At 36.5% G+C, this 20027-nt stretch overlaps 2 protein-coding genes across 2 annotated transcripts; one reads left to right on the forward strand and one right to left on the reverse strand.

Annotated features, from left to right (window-relative positions):
* LOC132067395 (DNA polymerase lambda) lies at nt 1-8642 on the reverse strand. The gene is made up of 14 exons (XM_059460611.1): nt 8473-8642; nt 7320-7457; nt 5724-6056; nt 5266-5359; nt 5024-5154; nt 4700-4762; nt 3662-3841; nt 3530-3583; nt 2658-2746; nt 1901-1991; nt 1178-1258; nt 607-674; nt 431-515; nt 1-328 (listed from the first exon to the last, which is right to left on the reverse strand). The coding sequence occupies exons 1-14, from the start codon at nt 8575-8577 to the stop codon at nt 233-235; spliced, it is 1608 nt and encodes a 535-aa protein (XP_059316594.1). The 5' UTR covers nt 8578-8642; the 3' UTR covers nt 1-232.
* A 5642-nt stretch (nt 8643-14284) lies between these two features.
* On the forward strand, nt 14285-16615 carry LOC132066077 (uncharacterized). Its single transcript, XM_059459466.1, has 3 exons — nt 14285-14595; nt 14646-15804; nt 15962-16615. Exons 1-3 carry the CDS (start codon nt 14285-14287, stop codon nt 16613-16615), a joined length of 2124 nt encoding a protein of 707 aa, XP_059315449.1.
* The last annotated feature ends 3412 nt before the right edge of the window (nt 16616-20027 follow it).

The following is a 20027-nucleotide window of genomic DNA, read 5'->3' on the forward strand; positions in this document are numbered from 1 at the left end:
GAAAAAGAAAGAAGTGCATTGGCTCCAAAGTAGTAACTATTTTACATATATACATGCCCTTAAATACACCTATATACATAGTAATAACTGTTTTCGTCTCATACATTTTGTTCCATACAATTGAGACACGGAAGTCAAAATATCAGCTTGATCAAATTTTCCCGGTTCCTAAGTCCTGCAAAAAGTTAGCAAAAGTGGCACAGCTCAGGATCCAAGTCTTTCTTAGGGATGCTCACAAATTCCTTTCATTTGGCTCCAGCGCGGGAAATCCAAGGAATTCAAACACTTCCTTCTCGGTATCAAACTTCAAGCTTGCACAACCTTTAGTCTGTGAAGTAGACGCCGAATTACACCAACATGAAAATGGAGAAAAGAAAGGCAGGAACAAAGTGAAACATATCTTGCACAGCCATCAAAACAAACTATATACCCGTTTTCCACCAGAACCATGAGTAGCTGGAAATAGCCCTGTATCATCTAAAAGGAAACCCTTGGATTCTGCTAATAGTCTAAGCCTGTAAAAGAAATTGGAAGATGAATTAGATTATAGAGAAGTGGCAAAAAAGAACACCTGCTATAGCTGGGAAGCAAGTAAAAGAGGCGTACCTTCTATTCAAGACGTCATTTCCAGTCCATGCTATCAGTCCAAATGCATATATATCCCTTGGATACACCTAACAGAAAAGTCAAGAGGCTTCAACTTTTACGTATAAGAAGTATCATCTTTGATGCATGTTATTTCCAACAGCAATGAATGAACAACAGTAGATCCAGATCTTACACATAATGTATGACACATTGTCAACAGTTAATAGGACTTACACCAATATGAGGCAAAAGCTATTCTCATTCTAAGCTATCCTGATTATTTTCAGTTTTTTCTTGAGAATGAACAAAGACAGTGATAATGCAACGCATATATCATAGACATCTTTTTGGCATCATTTTTTGGAAAAATGATTGACGACAATTCTGGAAGGAGGATATTAACTCCTCATACTTGTCATCAATGGGATTGTACCACTACATCTGTAAAATACCAAAAATATTTTGCAATGATGATATGCAATTCTCGTACTAGTCTTCAACTGAAATGACCACTATATCTGTAAACATCATATATCTGAAGAATGAAGATCATTACTTGCCAAAACAAATGACATCTCATCAGTATTACCTTAAAGTCAATACGATGTCGCAATTCTCGACCAGGATAGGTGCAGAGACCAAAATATGTGTCAACTCCTGAATCTGTACCCTGTGACCACATGAAACATTACTTAAGTTTGGCAGTTGACTAGAAAAAGATTTAGTTTAGTTTGACCTTCAATCAATAAAATGAAAAAGAAATCTATTAGAATTAATTTTTATTTCATAGAGAACTCCATGAAAACTAAAGCCATGAACCCACAAAATTGTCTGAACAGAAAACACACTTTGAATATTGTGTCTGTCGAATGAACAAAGCAAATAAGTGAAATCACATTACATTCTGTGTCAAATTCCTGAACATCGCCTACAATCTAGATAGTAATAAGATCTAAAAGATTGGAGTCAGCTCAGAGATACCACTGTGACAACAGAAAGGCACAAAAGAAGAAACATGACACCAAACTTTGGATTGACAAGGTATATGATCCAAGATTTGGATTGACGAGGTCACCCATAGAAGTGGAGTTAATATTGTTTACTCCTCAATGAAAAGAGAACAAAATAGACTGTTCGAGTGCACCTAAGTAGACGCCTGAACTTTAATGAAGGGAGATTAAACAAAGGAGATATTGGAAGTTTAGAAGCTCCAGTCCAAGAAAACATAAAAGCTCAAAATGAAAGGTCGCATAAAACGTGACTAGTAAAGAAATGTGAAGAGGATATTTGTAAACTGAAAATAAGTAGTCACCTCTGTGCTATGAACACTGAAGACTAAATCTTCTCTCAAAAACTTCATGTCCTTAAGATGCTTTACAAACTTGGGAAGAAAGCCTATATGACTGAAAGAACAAATATTTCAATTACATATCTGAAATGAAATTATCATGAGAAAGAGATTTATAACAAAATTTACGATCTAAGCACAAATATCACAGGTAATCCGCAAGCGGACCAAGCAGAGACAACTACAAATGGAATATAAAAGAACAAATGGAGAAAATTTAAAAGGTGGAAAAGAGCCACCAAGCACTGGAAGAACTTCAATCCTATTTCAGGTAAGTTTTAATGGAATAATTGTGAAAAGAAACATGGACTGGATTCTGGTTTCTGATCAAATGAAATCTCACGTAGGACAGGTAAGAACGCTGCAGATATTTGAACATCTAAATATAGAAGGCATAAACATCATAGCGCACCAGCAATTTCCGCAAAACATATATTTTTCTATACTACAACATCATATTGAAAATTTATTTCATCTTTACTATGAGTACGAAGTTTCAGGTTTTCTCTATAATTTATCAGGAAAGGAATCAAAGTCAGTGGTTTGGTGTTCCTGTAAAATTATCTGTCAAACTACCTTTGGATTCATAGAGAAAAGTTAACTACATAAAAAAACTCTATGCAATATGTATATCCCAACAAGAAGTAAAACCAGCAGACACTTGAAATCAGCCAGCTAAAATGGAAGGCCTTCTACGAGATCAGCCACGAGTGAGCCTCACCTTTTTCCATCAGGATGAGTAATAACAATGTCCATATCACCACAAGAAGCCTTTCCACGTCTATATGATCCTCCACACACAACAATCACCTGAAGCATGGGATTCATTATATAAAGGTTGCATGTTTTACAGTGAAACTAAAGTTTGGCAGTTCTTGTTCTGATACCTTAAAGGAGCAGGTAAACAAAGTTTCTAGCTTGAACAGATTAGTGTAAGATTCGGCAAGTAAAAGACAATGCCGATAGTTCTTGAGATTTCTTAACAAACAAATGAGTAAGAATATTAACCGACAAAGATAAACTGGAGTTGCTGCAGAACTTACATGTACTGATTCTACCTAAAGCACACCTGATTATTATAATTCTAACTTCTTGTAGCCATGTTCAACAAATTCATAACCATATAGACCAAAGTAACCAGACTTAAGACCACAATAATAATATTCAATTATCTTAATAAGAGAGTCAAACCAAAATGACTGAATTTCCCAAAATTGAAAGCAAAGCAGTTCACTGTTTTTATTTTTCCCCTTAAGAAATGGATATACATTTAAATTTGAGTTATTTTCCATGCTGAAAATGCAGAATAAGATCTAAATAGTAGTGTGTATATATATCTTCAGAAAAATTTATCGATCATTGCTTATTAGTTTGACCAGCATCGATAATCTTTTTGCAAATGGGACCATGTCTATAGGCCCTCCAATTCCATTTATTCTCAATATCTCAAGCCTACAAGCATTCTTTTGCACTTCAAGACTGGAATGAGAGATTTCCAGAAATTGGTACAATAACACGTACGTCAAAGGGAGTAGGAGAAGGGCCTAATATACATGAAAGTAACATTTAACAAGCAATGGACAAAAGCCTTACACCGGGCAAAATTTCCTCTCCAGCTTTCTGTAGCATACGTTCCATCTCTTCAACCTACATAATCAATCATCACTGTTTAGAAAAACCAGTAAGTAGTTATGATTGATAAAACTGCAAAGCATAATAGGCTACCTCATGCCGTGGAATCCTGGTTTGGATGTCATCAAAATATTTCAACCCCAACCTTTGAGAATGAGTCAATGACTCCTCATTTCTAAGGTCATCAAGAGTTCGGTGTCCTTTCTCATAAAGTTTTAGAGCAGTGGCTGGACCAATACCCCAAACCTCTCCAAATAAGCTGATTGTTTTTACCTGTAAAATCATGATAAGGTTAGAAAAAGGGAACCGGTTTTTTGCTTGCTTAGTTCAGGTTACTCTAGAGATACTTTGTAAACTTCACGGAAATAGACTAAGGATCAGAAGAAGGGAGGTTTTGTTGCAACTAAGCTCCGGAACCTCTGAGTTTAGGCAACCGGGCCTGACACAGGCAGGTTAGAGCTGAAATAATCTCTTCAATATCATAAGTCATATCCATTTTCCTAATGAAAGTTATAAAGCACTTGAATGTGCTCCAAAAAATTATACAGACAAAAACTTGCAACACCTAGGTTAAACTCTCACTACAGGGAAATTAAGCCAATAAGCTTTCCAGAGAGCAGCATAATGCAGGTTTGGCAACCATAAATAAAATGACTTATGGTAAAAATTAGCTCTTCAGCTCAAATTACTTTAGAATAGCCAAACAAAATGTCTGAATGCAAATGAAGCTTATGCTATTTTTTTCTTCCCTATATTAAATACTCCTAGAATACTAAACAGTGTCCAGTTCAATTCCTTCCATATGTAAATCAGCACAAGGATACAGAGAGAAAAAATGAACCATAATAGCAGGATTTTGAAAGCTTTTGACTTCTGTCAACATGTTGGCAAAGATTGATTATTGAGCCAGAGTCCAATAATATGTAGGAGCAACACGTAAACACACAAACACATACACACACACACACACAAAAAATAGAGCAAATTCAGAGATGATTGACAGATTGCGTCTTCACAGTTCACTACAAAAATGCAAATCAGGTACACATCTCATAATGATTATTAACTAGTGCCCTGAGCTACTGATAACATATTGAGAGCTTCTGACCAGAAAGATCCCCATAACATCACCTTTTCATCCTTCTCAAAGTGTTCCAATTTCGACAGCTTCCCCGTTGTCACTATCTCCTGAATCTGCAGTCAAAAAACACTATTCTCTTATCTGGTAGCTTTAACTGTAAACTGCAGGCCAAGGTATCATGGCCTGGAGATAAAAATCCAAGAAAGTGATTTAATGGATAATTGGTTCTGCTTGTCGTATCAATCTCATTCACCACACAAGGTTCCAATAGCTAGAAGCCAACCTCTGTTAACCTCATTCAAGTAAAAATCAACCTGAAATGGTGTGAAATAAATAACTTTCTAGTAAAGCTTTAAATAGAGGAATTCACTTACATGATCTTGCATCGACTTTCCAATAGAAGGTAGGTGCTTAACCTGGTCCACGCTCTCAATTTTAAATGGCAATTTTTCAATAACTGCTATAGCTTTATAATAGCTGAATGATCTCCGGTCATCACCCAGTGCTATAATCAACTATCAGTCATCATATCTTACTTTGAAAGCTCAAACTTCTAAGTCAAAGGCATTCACAAGAGAGAAGCTACAAAAATAGATCATATGAAAAAGTACTCTACCTCTATATATGTTGATAAGCTTCCCAAATATCTGAGTGATATTTCGGTTTAAATCTGGAGGCTTATATAGTGAAGATGAGTCTGGTGTTTCAACCTGGTCAAAGAATGGTAGAAACATAGAGGAATCAGGTGAGAATCCTCCAGATGGTAACACATGTACCTCTGGCTCAGAAAAACAGACTCCCTCCGTCCCAATTTATGTGACACTCTTTCTTTTTTAGTCAGTCCCAGCAAGGATGACATCTTTTTATATTTAGTAACAATTTAGCTTTAAAATATTCATTTTACCCTTAATGAGATGATTTATAGCCATACAAAAATCTATAGCTTATTTTAGACCACAAGTTTCAAAAGTATTCCTTTCTTTCTTAAACTTTGTGCCCAGTCAAACACCTTCGCACAAATTGGGACGGAGGAAGGATTGAGCAAGGGAAATTTGCTGCTGAACAGGAACTTACAGGCTTATTATGAGAATCAATGGCCTCAGGACTTGCCATTTCTGGGCTTGAAGAACGTGATGCGGGTAAAGAGGCACTTTTAGTATCTCGTGAATCATCTACAGCAAGGTCTTTAGTGTCATTCATGTGTCTTGGGCTTGAATTCTTGGCATCTTCAGCAGAGATTCGACTTTTCTTTAGTGTAACTCCGCTGCTATTAGAATGACCATCATTATCAGCTTTAGGACTAAGGGAGTCTCCTCCTTCCGATTGCAGGGACAAGACATACGGATCCTCAGATGCTTTTTGTCCATCTATCAAGCTGTCCTCTAGCCACTGATAAGCGAGAAGTTTCTGTAGAAATCCCCAAAAAAAAATCACCAAGGTAGTTAGAAAAAAGCATATTTTGGATCAATCATTTGAATGCATCATCTGGCGAAACAGACAATTTGGACATTTTGTGTAAAACAACATATTCAGGTCACCGAGGCCCAAATCCGAAAGGATTTCAGAAATTCTTAGATATACGAAAATCACAAGCCGCTCCTAAAAGGTTAGCAGTAATGTAGAGGAACTTAAGAATCCTCAATTGTCCTGATATAACAAAATATCACCTTAAGCAACTTGTTCAAAAGATTAATACTTTAATGCAGCAGGACAAGAACGACAGCAGCAAGCAAGATCATAAGTCTGACAAACAGAACCCTATATGTGGAAAACATTGACATTTGAAGAACGAACGAAGTCAGTGAATCAAGAATAATGATAAACTAGAATCCAACTGACCGACAGAGGAAGGCATATTCACAGATGGAACTGCACATCTTACTAGCAAAGTGGAACTGCCTATCACCAGAAATTCTAAAATGATTTCTCTTCGTTATAGATAATCACTTCAATGGTATCTCACCTAACACCTCCATCTTAACCGTAGGTGCAGGTCAAAGATTTGAAAGTTTTAAAATACGACTCATAGAAGTCATAACGAAGGAATACTAAGACTAATTTAACTAAATCAACAACTACTACTAGTACACCTCAATCCCAAACTAGTTGTGTGTGGTTATAGGAACACTCAATATCAATTTTATGAAATATAACTAACACAAATTCAACTATAACAACAACATCTACTACTACTAGTACACTTCAGTCCCAAACTAGTTGTGTGTGATTATATGAATCCTTAATATCCATTTTATGGAAAATTACTAACACAAATTCAACACAACAACAACAACAACTACTACTACTGCTGCTACTGCTATAACTACAACTGATCAAACCGGGACTAGCTTGAATGGCTATATGAATCCACAAATATCAATTCCGGTTCCATTTGGACACATTTATTCTTTTTTGTAATGCTCCAAACCTAAGTTGCTCGGACTCTCCAAAAATGCTGCCGCACCCATGTCGGATCCTCCAAAAATACACTACTTTTGGAGGATCCGACACGCACCCGTCGATATTTGTGAAGAGTCCGAGTAACATAGCTCCAAAGTCCAAACAAACTAAAAAATCTCCTAGTAGACCCGTTTAACCATATAACCCAAAACCAACATTGAAAGTCTCAATTTAAAGAGTCCACATAGCATAAGAGTCAATAAAGCTCACAGCTTTGGAGCGAATCAGACGTTCTTTATCAAGTTTCTGAAGAAGCGAATTTGCATCCATTGCAAAAACATGAGTAACATTTTTGGTAAACCGATCCTCTATTTTAGCCCCCATTTGCACCAATTTCTGCTTCCATATCTACAACAAAAAGAAATATTCAAACAATTAAAAAAAAAAAAAAAAGGGGGGGGGGGGGGGGAATCTTAAAAAATATACAGCCCAACATATGTAGCCCAATATACAAAACTATACAACATTATACCTACGGGGAAAGCATTATACATAATGTATCAAGCTTGTATAAAAGTGTATAAAAGGTGTTTATACACAAATATGGGCTAAACCCGGTAACAAACTCAAAGTATGTTCTACGGGTGTACATATTTTCTCCCAGTAGACATAGAGCGTAATATTTTAAAAAATATACAACTTTTTAAGAAAATTACGCCACGTAGCCCAATATACAATATTATACAACATTATACCTGGGGAGAAAGCATTATACATAATGTATCAACAACCTTGTATAAGTGTATAAAAGGTGTTTATACACAAAGATGAGCTAAACCGGGAAACAAACTAAAAAATATGGGCTACACGCGTAAATATTTTCTCCTAGTAGACCTAGAGCGTAATTTTCCCAATAAATAAAAAATACGGGAAATTTTCAAGAATATACAGCCCAACATAAAATATCACCCCACTTAGCCTAATATAAAATACTATACAACACTATACCTGGGAAAGCATTACGCTTAGGGGTCGTTTGGTAGATAGTCGAAATTATCCCGGGATTATAATCCCGGGACTAATTTATCCCATCTATTGGGGTTATTTTATACCATCTTTTAGATGGTATAAAATAATCCCAGTATAAGTGGGATGTATAAAATAATCCCAGTATAAGTGGGATAAGAAGGTATAAGCTGGGATATCCCAGCTTATACCTTCTACCAAACGACCCCTTAATGTATAAAAGGTGCTTATGCACAAATAGGGGCTAAACTGGGTAACAAACTCAAAATATGGGCTACGTGGTGTAAATATTTTTAAAAAAATAGACATAGAGCGTAATTTTGAAACAAATAGAAATAAAGAAAAAAGGAAAGTTTGAAGAGAAGAGAAGTGGTTGATAGTTAAGGTATGTTGAAACCTGTAACCGTCTGGATTGAACTCCTGTTTGGATCAAGAAGACAATCATACCACAAAATATTCCATTAGGATCCGACGGTGGAGATTTATCCTTCTTTGGCGCCATTACATAACAATCTTCTTCTTTAAGGTTTCAGTTTTGATGTCGACGCTGGAAATGGAAAGGAATGCTCTAGTATATACATTAAGTGGCCGTTTGGTAGTTAGCCAAAATTATCCCGGGATTATAATCCCCGGACTAATTTATCCCACTTCTTGGGATTATTTTATCCCATTTGAGAGATGAGATAAAATAATTCCAGCATAAGTGGGATAAGTAAGATATCCCACCTATAGCATAAGGCTTCATTTTGTACCGTATTTGATCTTGAGGTATAAATTTATCCCAGGATAAATTTATAACTCCTATCAAATATGGTATAAAAAATTAATGCTGGGATATTTCAGCCTATACCATGCACCAAACGACCCATAACTGTATAAATAACAAACGGTCGAAAAGGGCAAAAAGTAATAAACACCCACTATTACTGCTTACTACGGGTGTAGGAAGTAAACCGATAAACCGCGCCAAACTCATAAATCGAGTCAAATTGAAAAAAATTCAATTAGTGATTTGGTTTGACTTAGTTTGATGTTATAAAAAACTCGATCATAATTGGTTAGTTTGGCTTTAGCTAAAAAAAATTAAGCCAAATTAAATTAACCCCACATTATATGTATTTAATTTTTAAAATATTTTTTACATAAAAATATTTATTTGCAATGTAATTTATAAATATATATTAAATTTTTTAGTAGTTTTTTTATCTATTATCATATTATTCAAGCTTGAACTTAGAATTTTGAATGTGAATAAGTTTTATGTCCTATGATGTTAGTCGTTCATATAAAGTCCAAACTAAAACCAACTCAATACTAATACTAACAAAAAAAAATTCAATTTACCATTAGGAATGACACAACTTAAGTTTTTTTTTTCTTGTCATGTAATTAATACTTATTAGCCGTACTTATGTTAGCATGACTTAGTATTTTTAGATTATTGTCATTTTCTTTATGGATTATTAATTAGCAATATTTATTTTAATCGATTTATTACCTTTTGTTGAATATTTTAATACAATGTCATCACTCTTCTCACATTTTGTGTTATTTTCTTATCAAACACCTTAATTACATAGTTGTATCTTACTAGGAGTAAAGAAATATTTGAAGTAAAAGTTGCATGTTTTGTATCAAGACTATTCCAAAAAATTCGAATTTTATTGGTTTGGTTTGGTGTATAAATTTAAAAACCCGACGCAATTGGTTTGGTTTGGTGTTTAAAAAATTCGAACCGAACCGATCCATGTACACACCTACTGCTCACTCTGTCTCAAATTATCTCATTTTGGTTAGTAAAAATAGTTGTCTCATATTATTAACATTTGAGAAGCAATTAATTAATATTATTTTCATTTTATTATTAGTAGATTTTTTCATTAATAGAGATGATACATAAATAAATTGAATATTTAACCGAGAGAGATTATAACTTAGTAAACATAAATAAGAGTAAAGTAGGCAAATATCTTCTGATTTAAGTATTTTTTAAGAAGCGTGACAGATAATTTAAGACGGAGAGAGTAGTATGAATATAAACTTTTGAGAGAGTAGTATGAATATAAACTTTTGTACTATGTATTTAAATAATATGAATTCTATTAAAATCTACTGAAAGAAAGAAAGGCTACGGAATTCAAGATATTGAAATTACTAAATTCCAACCATTCAATTGCTTGAAGCTTATACAACTAAGTTAAATTTTTGATTTTTTTTAAGCCCGTTTTTTGTGGCATTAAAATTATTGAAAGAGTAGCTCGATAACTCCTAAATCATACAAAAGTGTTAAGAAGTTGAGGAAGAACAATTTTCTTATTCTAGGGTTTCTTTTTGTTTTCCAATGTGGGAAATAGCGATTTAGTTCCTGTGTTATAGATTTATTCCAGTTTTGGTCCTCATGTAATTCGACTAAGCACATTTAACCATCAATCAACATATACGTGCAATATCGATCCCTCTAACTAATGGATGTTAAAAACTTAACTGAATCATTATTTTTAATAATTTTGAGAATTAAAGATTTAAGATTGATGTGTTAAGAACCTTAACTGCAAGCATCTATGAAAGGTGTAGTTCATCGTCATACTCATCCTTCCAAATGAAAATCAGAATCAAATGGGTACAAAAAGTTCTCTTTTCCACCCTCTCCCCTCTCTTCATTTAAGAAGAGACTAGACTAGATGTGAGCACAGGCCCAACACTTATGATCTAGTCACTATGAAATTAGTTCTATGATAAATTGTGCAATGGGAGTTTGAACTTTTCCTGTTATGAATAGCATAAATTACAAAATAAATAGGCTTTTCTATGCCCTTTGAATAACATTGATCTCCATCATCGCATCCTTAAGTGGATAATAGCAGCCAAACTGATCCATATTGAAATAGGTACGATCATACTCAAAAGTAATGAAAATATTTGCATGGCACCCCTTAGCATGGTGTTATCCCTGCACAGCACGGACTAACATTAGGACAGACTCCAATCTTAGAACTATTTACTATATACAACAAAGACACAATCTTTGTGAATAGCTTGTTTTATAGCACAAAAGGAAAACAAATAATTTGTTCAGCTAACTTCCTAAAACTTCATAACAAATTTCATTTTCTTCTAGAACTCCATTCTCTTCCTCTTGAATTGGAAGCAGGTGCAATTGCCATGGCCTTCATGCCTGCAAACCTTGGCCTGAAAATTCAACATACAAAATTACGTAATCATCAAACAACAAACCTTGGTAAACTTGTTTGCTTATCTCTGCCTGTGTCTCAACCAAAGCTGGTGATTGGTTGATCACTGCATCATTTCTCAGATTAGCATCTTACCAAAATTCTACAAAACTCTATCACATACTAAAAAAGTATATATTCTAAGAGAGCATATGTTGCTAGAATTTGAACCTAAATCACAAAGATGCAAAATGGACTTATCATATACGTTTATTGTAAAAAAAAAAAAAAAAAAAACTATAGAGTACTGAACAAATCTCTAAAACTTTATTTTCTTTCGAAGTCATATTAGCAAGCAACAATCACATTAGTAAGATCCATGGTAAAAAATGGTACCTCGAGAAACGTCAAGAGAAAGGCAGTGAAAATAATCACCTCTCGCAACGTTTAAATTACTATTCTTACCAAGACATGTGAGTTGTGCCATTAAAAATTATACAGGCTAAAGCCCAAAAGTTTCCATAAACTGTTCAAACATCATGTTAAATCTTCAACTATATCAGCTTAGTCACCAATTTGGTAGTGAGCCTGAGTCTTCCCTATCCCGAAAACAACAGAGTTGGGAAGTTTCAAAGATTTACAATACCTTCAAAAAGCAAATAAGCCCAACAACACGATACATATTATAAAATAATAGGTAGATGAAAAATTATTTACATAGTCCTAAGAAGTACTATGACCATAATATACCTAACCACTCATAAGCAATAGATGAATTCAAAGGGAACACAATGCCACAATGTCTTCTCACATGCAGATTTAATAATATATGAAGATTAGAAAAGAAAATGTAAAACTTAAGAAAATTCATGCGGCAAGATCATCGTGTATGTCTTACATCAACATTTGTTTTTCACATTCTTTGGTTTGAACCAAAAATAAGACTTCTCACTCTCGAAAGTATTTCCGACATCCTTCAAAATCTTTTTTCTGTTTCATTTCGTTAAGCAGTGAACTAAATATGTAGTAACTTAGTTTTTCCAATGAAACGTTCTTCAGGCTGCTTAGATTCTTCATATTCTGCCTTTTCTTGAAGAGTTCACATCGCCTACGTAGTACACATAGCATAGTTCCCCAAATATTAAATGTTTAATACCTCTAACATCTGTACGTTAAATAAGTGCCTCAAAACTATTTAAAGCTCAGATATCATCTAAAATTTACAATTTCAGAATTCTTCAAACCATGCTTCAATTGCTTCTCAAAGTCTACCGCTTTTTTTTTTTTCAAGTATAGATAACGCAATTACTGTACCACAAGATATGGATAAATATATCCATTAAAGATATACCTCAGTACCAAGTACCATTATATCAAAGACATCAAGTTTAGTGAACTGCATCAGAAATTTTATTCCAGTAAGTTGTTTAGATAGTCAATCAAAGATATACCTCTGCACTACGTAGGGCACCTGTTAGCCCAGCAACAATTTGAGCACCTACACAGAAAATGAGTATCAATAGGATCGAAACTATAAATTAAGACTGAAACAAACTGGGAAGGTGAACAATTTTACCAAGTGAACATAAGAAACCCAAGAATCTCAGAAACGTATGGAGTAATTAGAGGATAGCTCTTCGGTGTTTTATCCGTCCATATAAATAAATACGGCATTTGCTTACCCACATCCTCAACCTATTCATGCTTATTTTTTGTTACCATTATTATTGCACAGAGAAAGAGAACGACCAAATTTCTATTATTCCGGCATAGCTTTGAATATGTAGAATAATATTACAACGGGATAGGAACAATAACAAGTCCTTTTTGAGTGGAAAATGATCTTTGAGAGCGTCAATATAAGCAATTAGCATACTTAAAAGAGCGCTCGGGCATTCTTCCCTCCTTACATCACTATCATGGCATTTTTGACTTATGTGCAAGTTAGATTTATTTATTTAGTACGTAGCAGTACTGTTATAGCTCACTCTTAAACCATAAATTATGTTACATGGTGGTTCAGGGTGCTCTATTTCCCATCTTGGCCAGAGGCGGATATAGGATTTAAACTCTAGGGGTTCAACATTTTAAATTTTTTAGCATCAAACAATTACATTTCTAAAGTTATGGTTTCATATCTACAATTTATTGTAATTTAATAAATTTTTACACATAAATTTATACTCCGCATCAAAAGTTTGGTGTTCAATTGAACCCCGGTTATAGTGCTCCATCCGCCTCTGATCTCGGCTCCTCTTGCCCTTTATCCCATGCCTGGGTAAATTCTTTTAACCTCTTTTCCATTTCATAGATTACTATCACTTTAAGGACACTAATCAACTCTCAGACGTTGTAAGGATACTAGGGTTACATTGAATTGGGAATGGGGAATAAATTGGAGAATAAAGGCGGAAGTGTAGTGTAGGAGGGGTTAGACACGTGGAAGGATCTGAAATGCAGACGTGGATAAAAGAAAGGTAGAGATTAAGGAGTTAGTGGATTACATTGAAGGCCAAGATTAACCCACTTAAATATGATCTAACGGTGGAGATTAATTCTTACATGAATATATTGCACACATTTGACCGGACGGTGGCATTCAACGCAAATCTGGTAATTTCATAACTGAATTTCCTCTCTCTCTAATTCTCTCTCTATCCTTCTTCTTCTTCCCCAATTACTCTCTTCTAACCCTAATTTCACCATTACAGGTGCAATTCTAGCTCAGTACAAGTGAAGAATCCATCAACTCCGCTTCCTTTACCTTAGTTACTACTGTAGATCGTTGATTGTAGTAGTTAGAATTGTAATTGCCCTAAATCAATAAAATTCCCTTTCCAGTTCCGCAAATTACGAATTCACAATTGAATTACATTACAACTTGGTATCAGAGCACTTTCCTTGGACGAGATGACGATTACAGAGACTCGATCGAAAACTACATAGGAAAGCATGAAAAAACTAGATACACAGTTACAGTCCCACATTACAGATTCGAATGCAAAATTTGATAAACTTAACAAGAAATTGGACTTAATAATGGAGAAATTAATTCCTCCTCAGAACGGGATCTTGGGGAGTGCACCACAAGCAAATTTTGATGATTCGAATAGCTCAGAGGGTACTGGTAACCGCTCTTCAACTCAGGAGCGACCAGAAGCACCGTTGGGAAGGAACCATCATGGGGCAAGGTTTGAGATACCATACTTTGAGGGAGTAGATCCATGCTCCTGGTTGAGAAAAGTGACCGGTACTTTCAGTACAATGGCATCAAGGATAATTTCCAAAAACTTGAGGCAGCAGTGCTCCATCTCTCAGGCAAGGCAGAAGCCTGGTTCTTCTCCTACCAAGTGAGTAAAGGCAATGTTAGTTGGAAAGAATTTTGTGAAGAGATATGCAGGAGATTCGAGGATGCAGATAACAGTAGGCTCAATTTGGTGAGAGAATTTAAAAAGTTAGAGCAAACAGGAACAGTAAATGAGTATTTGGAGAAATTTGAGGACTTGAAAACCTGGGTCCTAATCAGAAATCCCACCATACCAGAGGAATTCTTTCTAGAGTTCTTCATCGAAGGACTGGTGGATGACATCAGGAATACCGTGAGGTTGCTTAATCCTTACAACTTTGCTCAAGCTGTGGAGAAGGCAAGACATCAGGAGAAGGTTATCAATGGGTGGAATAAGAAGAACAAAGCTCCATGGAGTGGGATGAGAGTGAACAATCAGCCCTATAGTTACAGCGACAATCACAACACCAACACTACCAGACCAGCAGGGAATTGGTCTAAGGAAGGACAACCTAGTGCAGGTGGGACAGTACAAAAGAAGACTCACAATTTGTGCTATAAGTGTGGTGACAAATGGTTTCAAGGCCACCAGTGCCAAAATAAGCAATTAAATGCAATGTCAGCTGCTATGGAACAGGAAGAAATGGGGCCTATGGAGCTTACAACAGAAGATGCACCCATCATGGAGAACTATTTGAATGAGGAAGTGATAGAAGAGGCTATCAGCCTTAATGCACTCTCAGGGTGTGAAGTACTAAATACCATTAGGCTTAATGGCACAGCCAAAAAGCAGGTCCTAACTATACTACTTGACTCAGGAAGCACACACAGCTTCCTTGACATGGAAATTGCTAAAGCAATTGGGTGTGTAATAAAAGAAGATAGACCCATGAGGGTCATTGTAGCTAATGGAGGGATACTCATGAGTCTCTTTTCATTCCCTAGGTTGAAGTGGAAGATTCAAGGGGTGGAATTTGAAGACTCCGTTAGGCTGATTAGATTAGTGGGGTCTGATATGGTTCTAGGTGGAGATTGGATGAGAGCACACAATCCAGTGTTGTTGGATTTTATAGCCTACAAGGCAAAGGTGACACACAATGGTAGGAGAGTGGAGTTGAAAGGTATCTACCATCAATCAGTGCTCCAAAGCATGTCGGGCAGCCACATCAAACAATTAATCAGAAAAAGGAAAGATATTTGGGGACAACTGTTCATTATATCTGCAAAAGAAATAGGGGATAAACAGGAGAATTTACCTGCTAACATCCAAGAGGTACTTCTTCAGTATTCAGATGTGTTTCGAAGAACCCACCACCTTACCTCCTCAAAGACAACATGACTATTTCATTCCCCTCAAGCCTGGCACAACACCAGTAAGTATCAGGCCTTATAGATATAATTTTTATCAAAAATATGAGATTAAAAAGCAGATCAAGGACATGTTAAGCAGTGGCACAATTCAATCTAGTCACTCACCCTTCTCTTCCCCTGTTCTGCTGGTCAAAAAAAAGGATGGGAGCTGGAGGTTTTGTATTGACTATAGGGCACTTAACAGCATGACTATCAAAGACAAGTTCCCTATACCATTGGTAGATGATCTATTGGATGAATTACATGGTTCATCCGTGTTTTCCAAAATTGATTTAAGGGCGGGGTATCACCAGATAAGGATGCATGAAGGTGACATCTATAAAACAACATTTAGAACCCATTTAGGTCACTATGAGTTTAAGGTCATGCCTTTTGGGTTGACTAATGCACCTGCTACCTTCCAAAGTTTAATGAACCATGTGTTTCAAGAGTATTTAAGGCAGTTTGTACTAGTCTTCTTTGACGATATTCTAGTATACAGCCCTGACATTCAAACCCACGCCTGGTACCTTCAAAAGGTTCTAGAGGTACTGCGAAAAGAGACATTATTTGCTAAAAGATCTAAGTGCTCATTCTGCCAACCTCAAGTGGAATACTTAGGGCACATCATCAAGGGAGAAGGAGTGGCAACTGATCCCTCTAAGATTGTTGCTATGGTGGAATGGCCAATTCCTAAATCTATTAGGTCCTTAAGGGGATTTCTGGGTATTTAACTAGTTACTACAGGAGATTCATTCAGTCCTATGGGATAATTAGCAAACCACTGACAAATTTATTGAAGAAAAATTCCTATCAGTGGGGCCCGGAAGCTGAAGAGGCCTTTAATAAGCTTAAGGTGCCATGTCAAGTGCACCTGTTTTGGCTTTAGCTGACTTTACTAAACCTTTTGTGGTGGAAACTGATGCCTGTTCCAAAAGGATGGGGGCAGTTTTGATGCAAGAGGGCAGACCGCTGGCATTCTTTAGTAAGGCTTTAGCACCCAAGCATTGGGGTTTGTCTACTTATGAGAAGGAGTACATGGCAGTGCTAGCTGCAGTAGAAAGATAGGGGCACTACCTACAAAGTGTTCATTTTGTGATTAAAACTGATCACCACAGCCTAAAATACCTGCTGGAACAGAAGGTTACAACTGCACTACAATAGAAAGGGCTAGCCAAACTAATGGGGTTAGATTATAAGGTGCAGTACAAGAAGGGAGTTGACAACAGGGTGGCTGATGCACTATCTAGAAGGGACGTGAAGGATTTTTCCCTAAGTGCTCTTACTACATCTGAACCTACTTGGAAGCAGGAGGTGGTTAGCAGTTATGAACATGATCCAACTACTAGCCAACTGGTGACTGAGCTGATTATTAATCCTGGCAGCAAAATGCACTGCACTCTACAACAGGGTGTTATCAGGTACAAAAATAGAATCTTTGTGGGTAGGGGTGCTAACTTAAGGAACAAAATCTTTGAGGCCTTACATCAATCACCAGTTGGGGGCCATTCTGGCCAAATGGTATCCTACAGGAGAATTAAAGGAGTTTTTTATTGGCCCAAAATGAAGGAGGACATCATTAAAATGGTTCTTTGAATGTGATGTATGCCAAAGGGTGAAGACTGAGAATGTGTTGTCCCCAGGGTTGCTTCAGCCTCTGCCCATCCCAAGTCAGCCATGGCTTGATATTGCCATGGACTTCATTGAAGGCTTACCTAGGTCTGGTCAAAAGGATGTTATCTTAGTGGTAGTTGACAGACTTATGAAGTATGGACATATCTTGGCGTTGAAACATCCATATACTGCCATTGATGTGGCTGAGCTTTTCTTGAAGGAAGTGTATAAATTGCATGGTCTTCCTACTTCTATTGTTACTGACAGGGATGCTATCTTTACAAGTCAGTTTTGGCAACACCTTTTCAAGGCAATGGGAACTAAGCTCAATCTATCTACTTCCTACCACCCCCAGACAGATGGACAAACAGAGAGACTTAATAGGTGTTTGGAAACTTATTTGAGGGCCATGACTTTCACCAACCCCAAACAGTGGTTGAAGTGGCTGCCACTAGCGGAATGGTGGTACAACACCAACCAACACAGCTCACTTCAAATCACACCATTTCAGGCCCTGTATGGGTTTCCCCCTCCCTAAGTGCCACTGGGCTCCTTGCCCTTCCCAACTACCTCTACTGTGGGGTCCTTTTTAGCCCAACGACAGGCACACTTGCAACAACTTAAGGACAACTTGCATCAAGCACAAGCTCGGATGAAGTATTTTACCGACAAAAACCGCTCATATCGTGTTCTAACAGTTGGGGACTTCGTTTATCTAAAAGTTGCAACCCTATCGCCAGTCATCGGTCTCAGCTAGGCAGAATTTGAAGCTTAGTGCAAAATTCTATGGACACTACAAAGTTCTACAGCGCATAGGTGAGGTGGCTTACCGTTTAAAGTTGCCGGTGGGGTCGCAGATCCACCCCGTCTTCCATGTCTCCCAACTGAAGCGTTGTATCGGGCCAGCTATCCAGGTGCAGTCCCAACCACCAGCTTGTAGTGCGGATGGATCGATCTTGGCTCAACCCCAGGCTATCTTATAGCGTCGCATGGTCAAATCGAACAACGCCGTGTCTGTCAAAGTGCTGGTTCAGTGGTCGAATTTGGGGGTCGATGAGGCCACGTGGGAGGATTGGGGTTACATACGCAGTCAATTTCCCGAATTTGTGGCTGGGTTATCCTCTAATTGACCTTGAGGACAAGGTCAGTCTTCAACGGCGGGGTATTGTAAGGATACTAGGGTTACATTGAATTGGGAATGGGGAATAAATTAGAGAATAAAGGCGAAAGTATAGTGTAGGAGGGGTTAGACACGTGGAAGGATCTGAAATGCCGACGTGGATAAAAGAAAGGTAGAGATTAAGGAGTTAGTGGATTACATGGAAGGCCAAGATTAACCCACTTAAATATGATCTAACGGTGGAGATTAATTCTTACATGAATATAGTGCACACCACAGCTGGACAGTGGCATTCAACGCAAATTTGGTAATTTCATAACTGAATTTCCTCTCTCTAATTCTCTCTCTATCCTTCTTCTTCTTCCCCAATTACTCTCTTCTAACCCTAATTTCACCATTACAGGTGCAATTCTAGCTCAGTACAAGTGAAGAATCCATCAACTCGGCTTCCTTTACCTTAGTTACTACTGTAGATCGTTGATTGTAGTAGTTAGAATTGTAATTGCCCTAAATCAATAAAATTCCCTTTCCAGTTCCGCAAATTACGAATTCACAATTGAATTACATTACAGACGTCTTCTTTTTAAACTAATTACTTATAGATTGTCATGTCTTTGCAAAATAATGTATAGCTGTCTTACCATCACCTCCAAAAATCTGTGAAGACTAAGAAGAACTTTGTAAAACTTTTCAAAATGCAAAAGTAGGATCTTGATTCATTTGTACAACAACATTGAAGCCAATTTTTAATTTAAAAACTTCAATTTTGTTAACTTTTTGTATGAACCAGGATTCAGGAGGAATATAAATGAATTTTGAAAATTCTAAGAACAAGATTATTTTGACATTTCATATCAAAGAAATATCATTAAACAATGTTGTTTCCCCCCAGTTTGGGAATGCATCTAACATTTTGTGTGTTTATTTAAAATGTAATGCAAAAAAATACCGCAATAGACATACATGGAAGCAAATATTAATTTAACAAAGTACGAAATAATATGATACATAGTATATTGTTCAATGATTCTGTCTGTTAGTAGTAATGAACCTTTGGGATTGTTAGGTGATAGATCTTTTAAGTAATGTGAACACTATGGAATAAACAAATTATTTATCACATTTCAGGCATATCGTCAAACAACTCTGCTGTTTTACTATTCACCACGAAAACGACGTGGTATTAATGCGATATGAAAATGCAAATAACTAAAGAGACTAAGCCATGATGAAGCAGTTTATAAAGGAGCAGTAGCTATCACAGATAAAATAAGATAATCAAAGTACAGGATAACAAATAGTAGCAGAAATCAAAGCACAAGAACTTATATCGCGATAATGTGACTACTAATATGAAAGGATAAACGTTACTATCTACTAGCCTTCTACCTTAATCCGAGTCCTCCATACCC

The sequence above is a fragment of the Lycium ferocissimum genome, chromosome 8, assembly GCF_029784015.1.
Source record: "Lycium ferocissimum isolate CSIRO_LF1 chromosome 8, AGI_CSIRO_Lferr_CH_V1, whole genome shotgun sequence".
Taxonomy (NCBI): Eukaryota; Viridiplantae; Streptophyta; class Magnoliopsida; order Solanales; family Solanaceae; genus Lycium; species Lycium ferocissimum.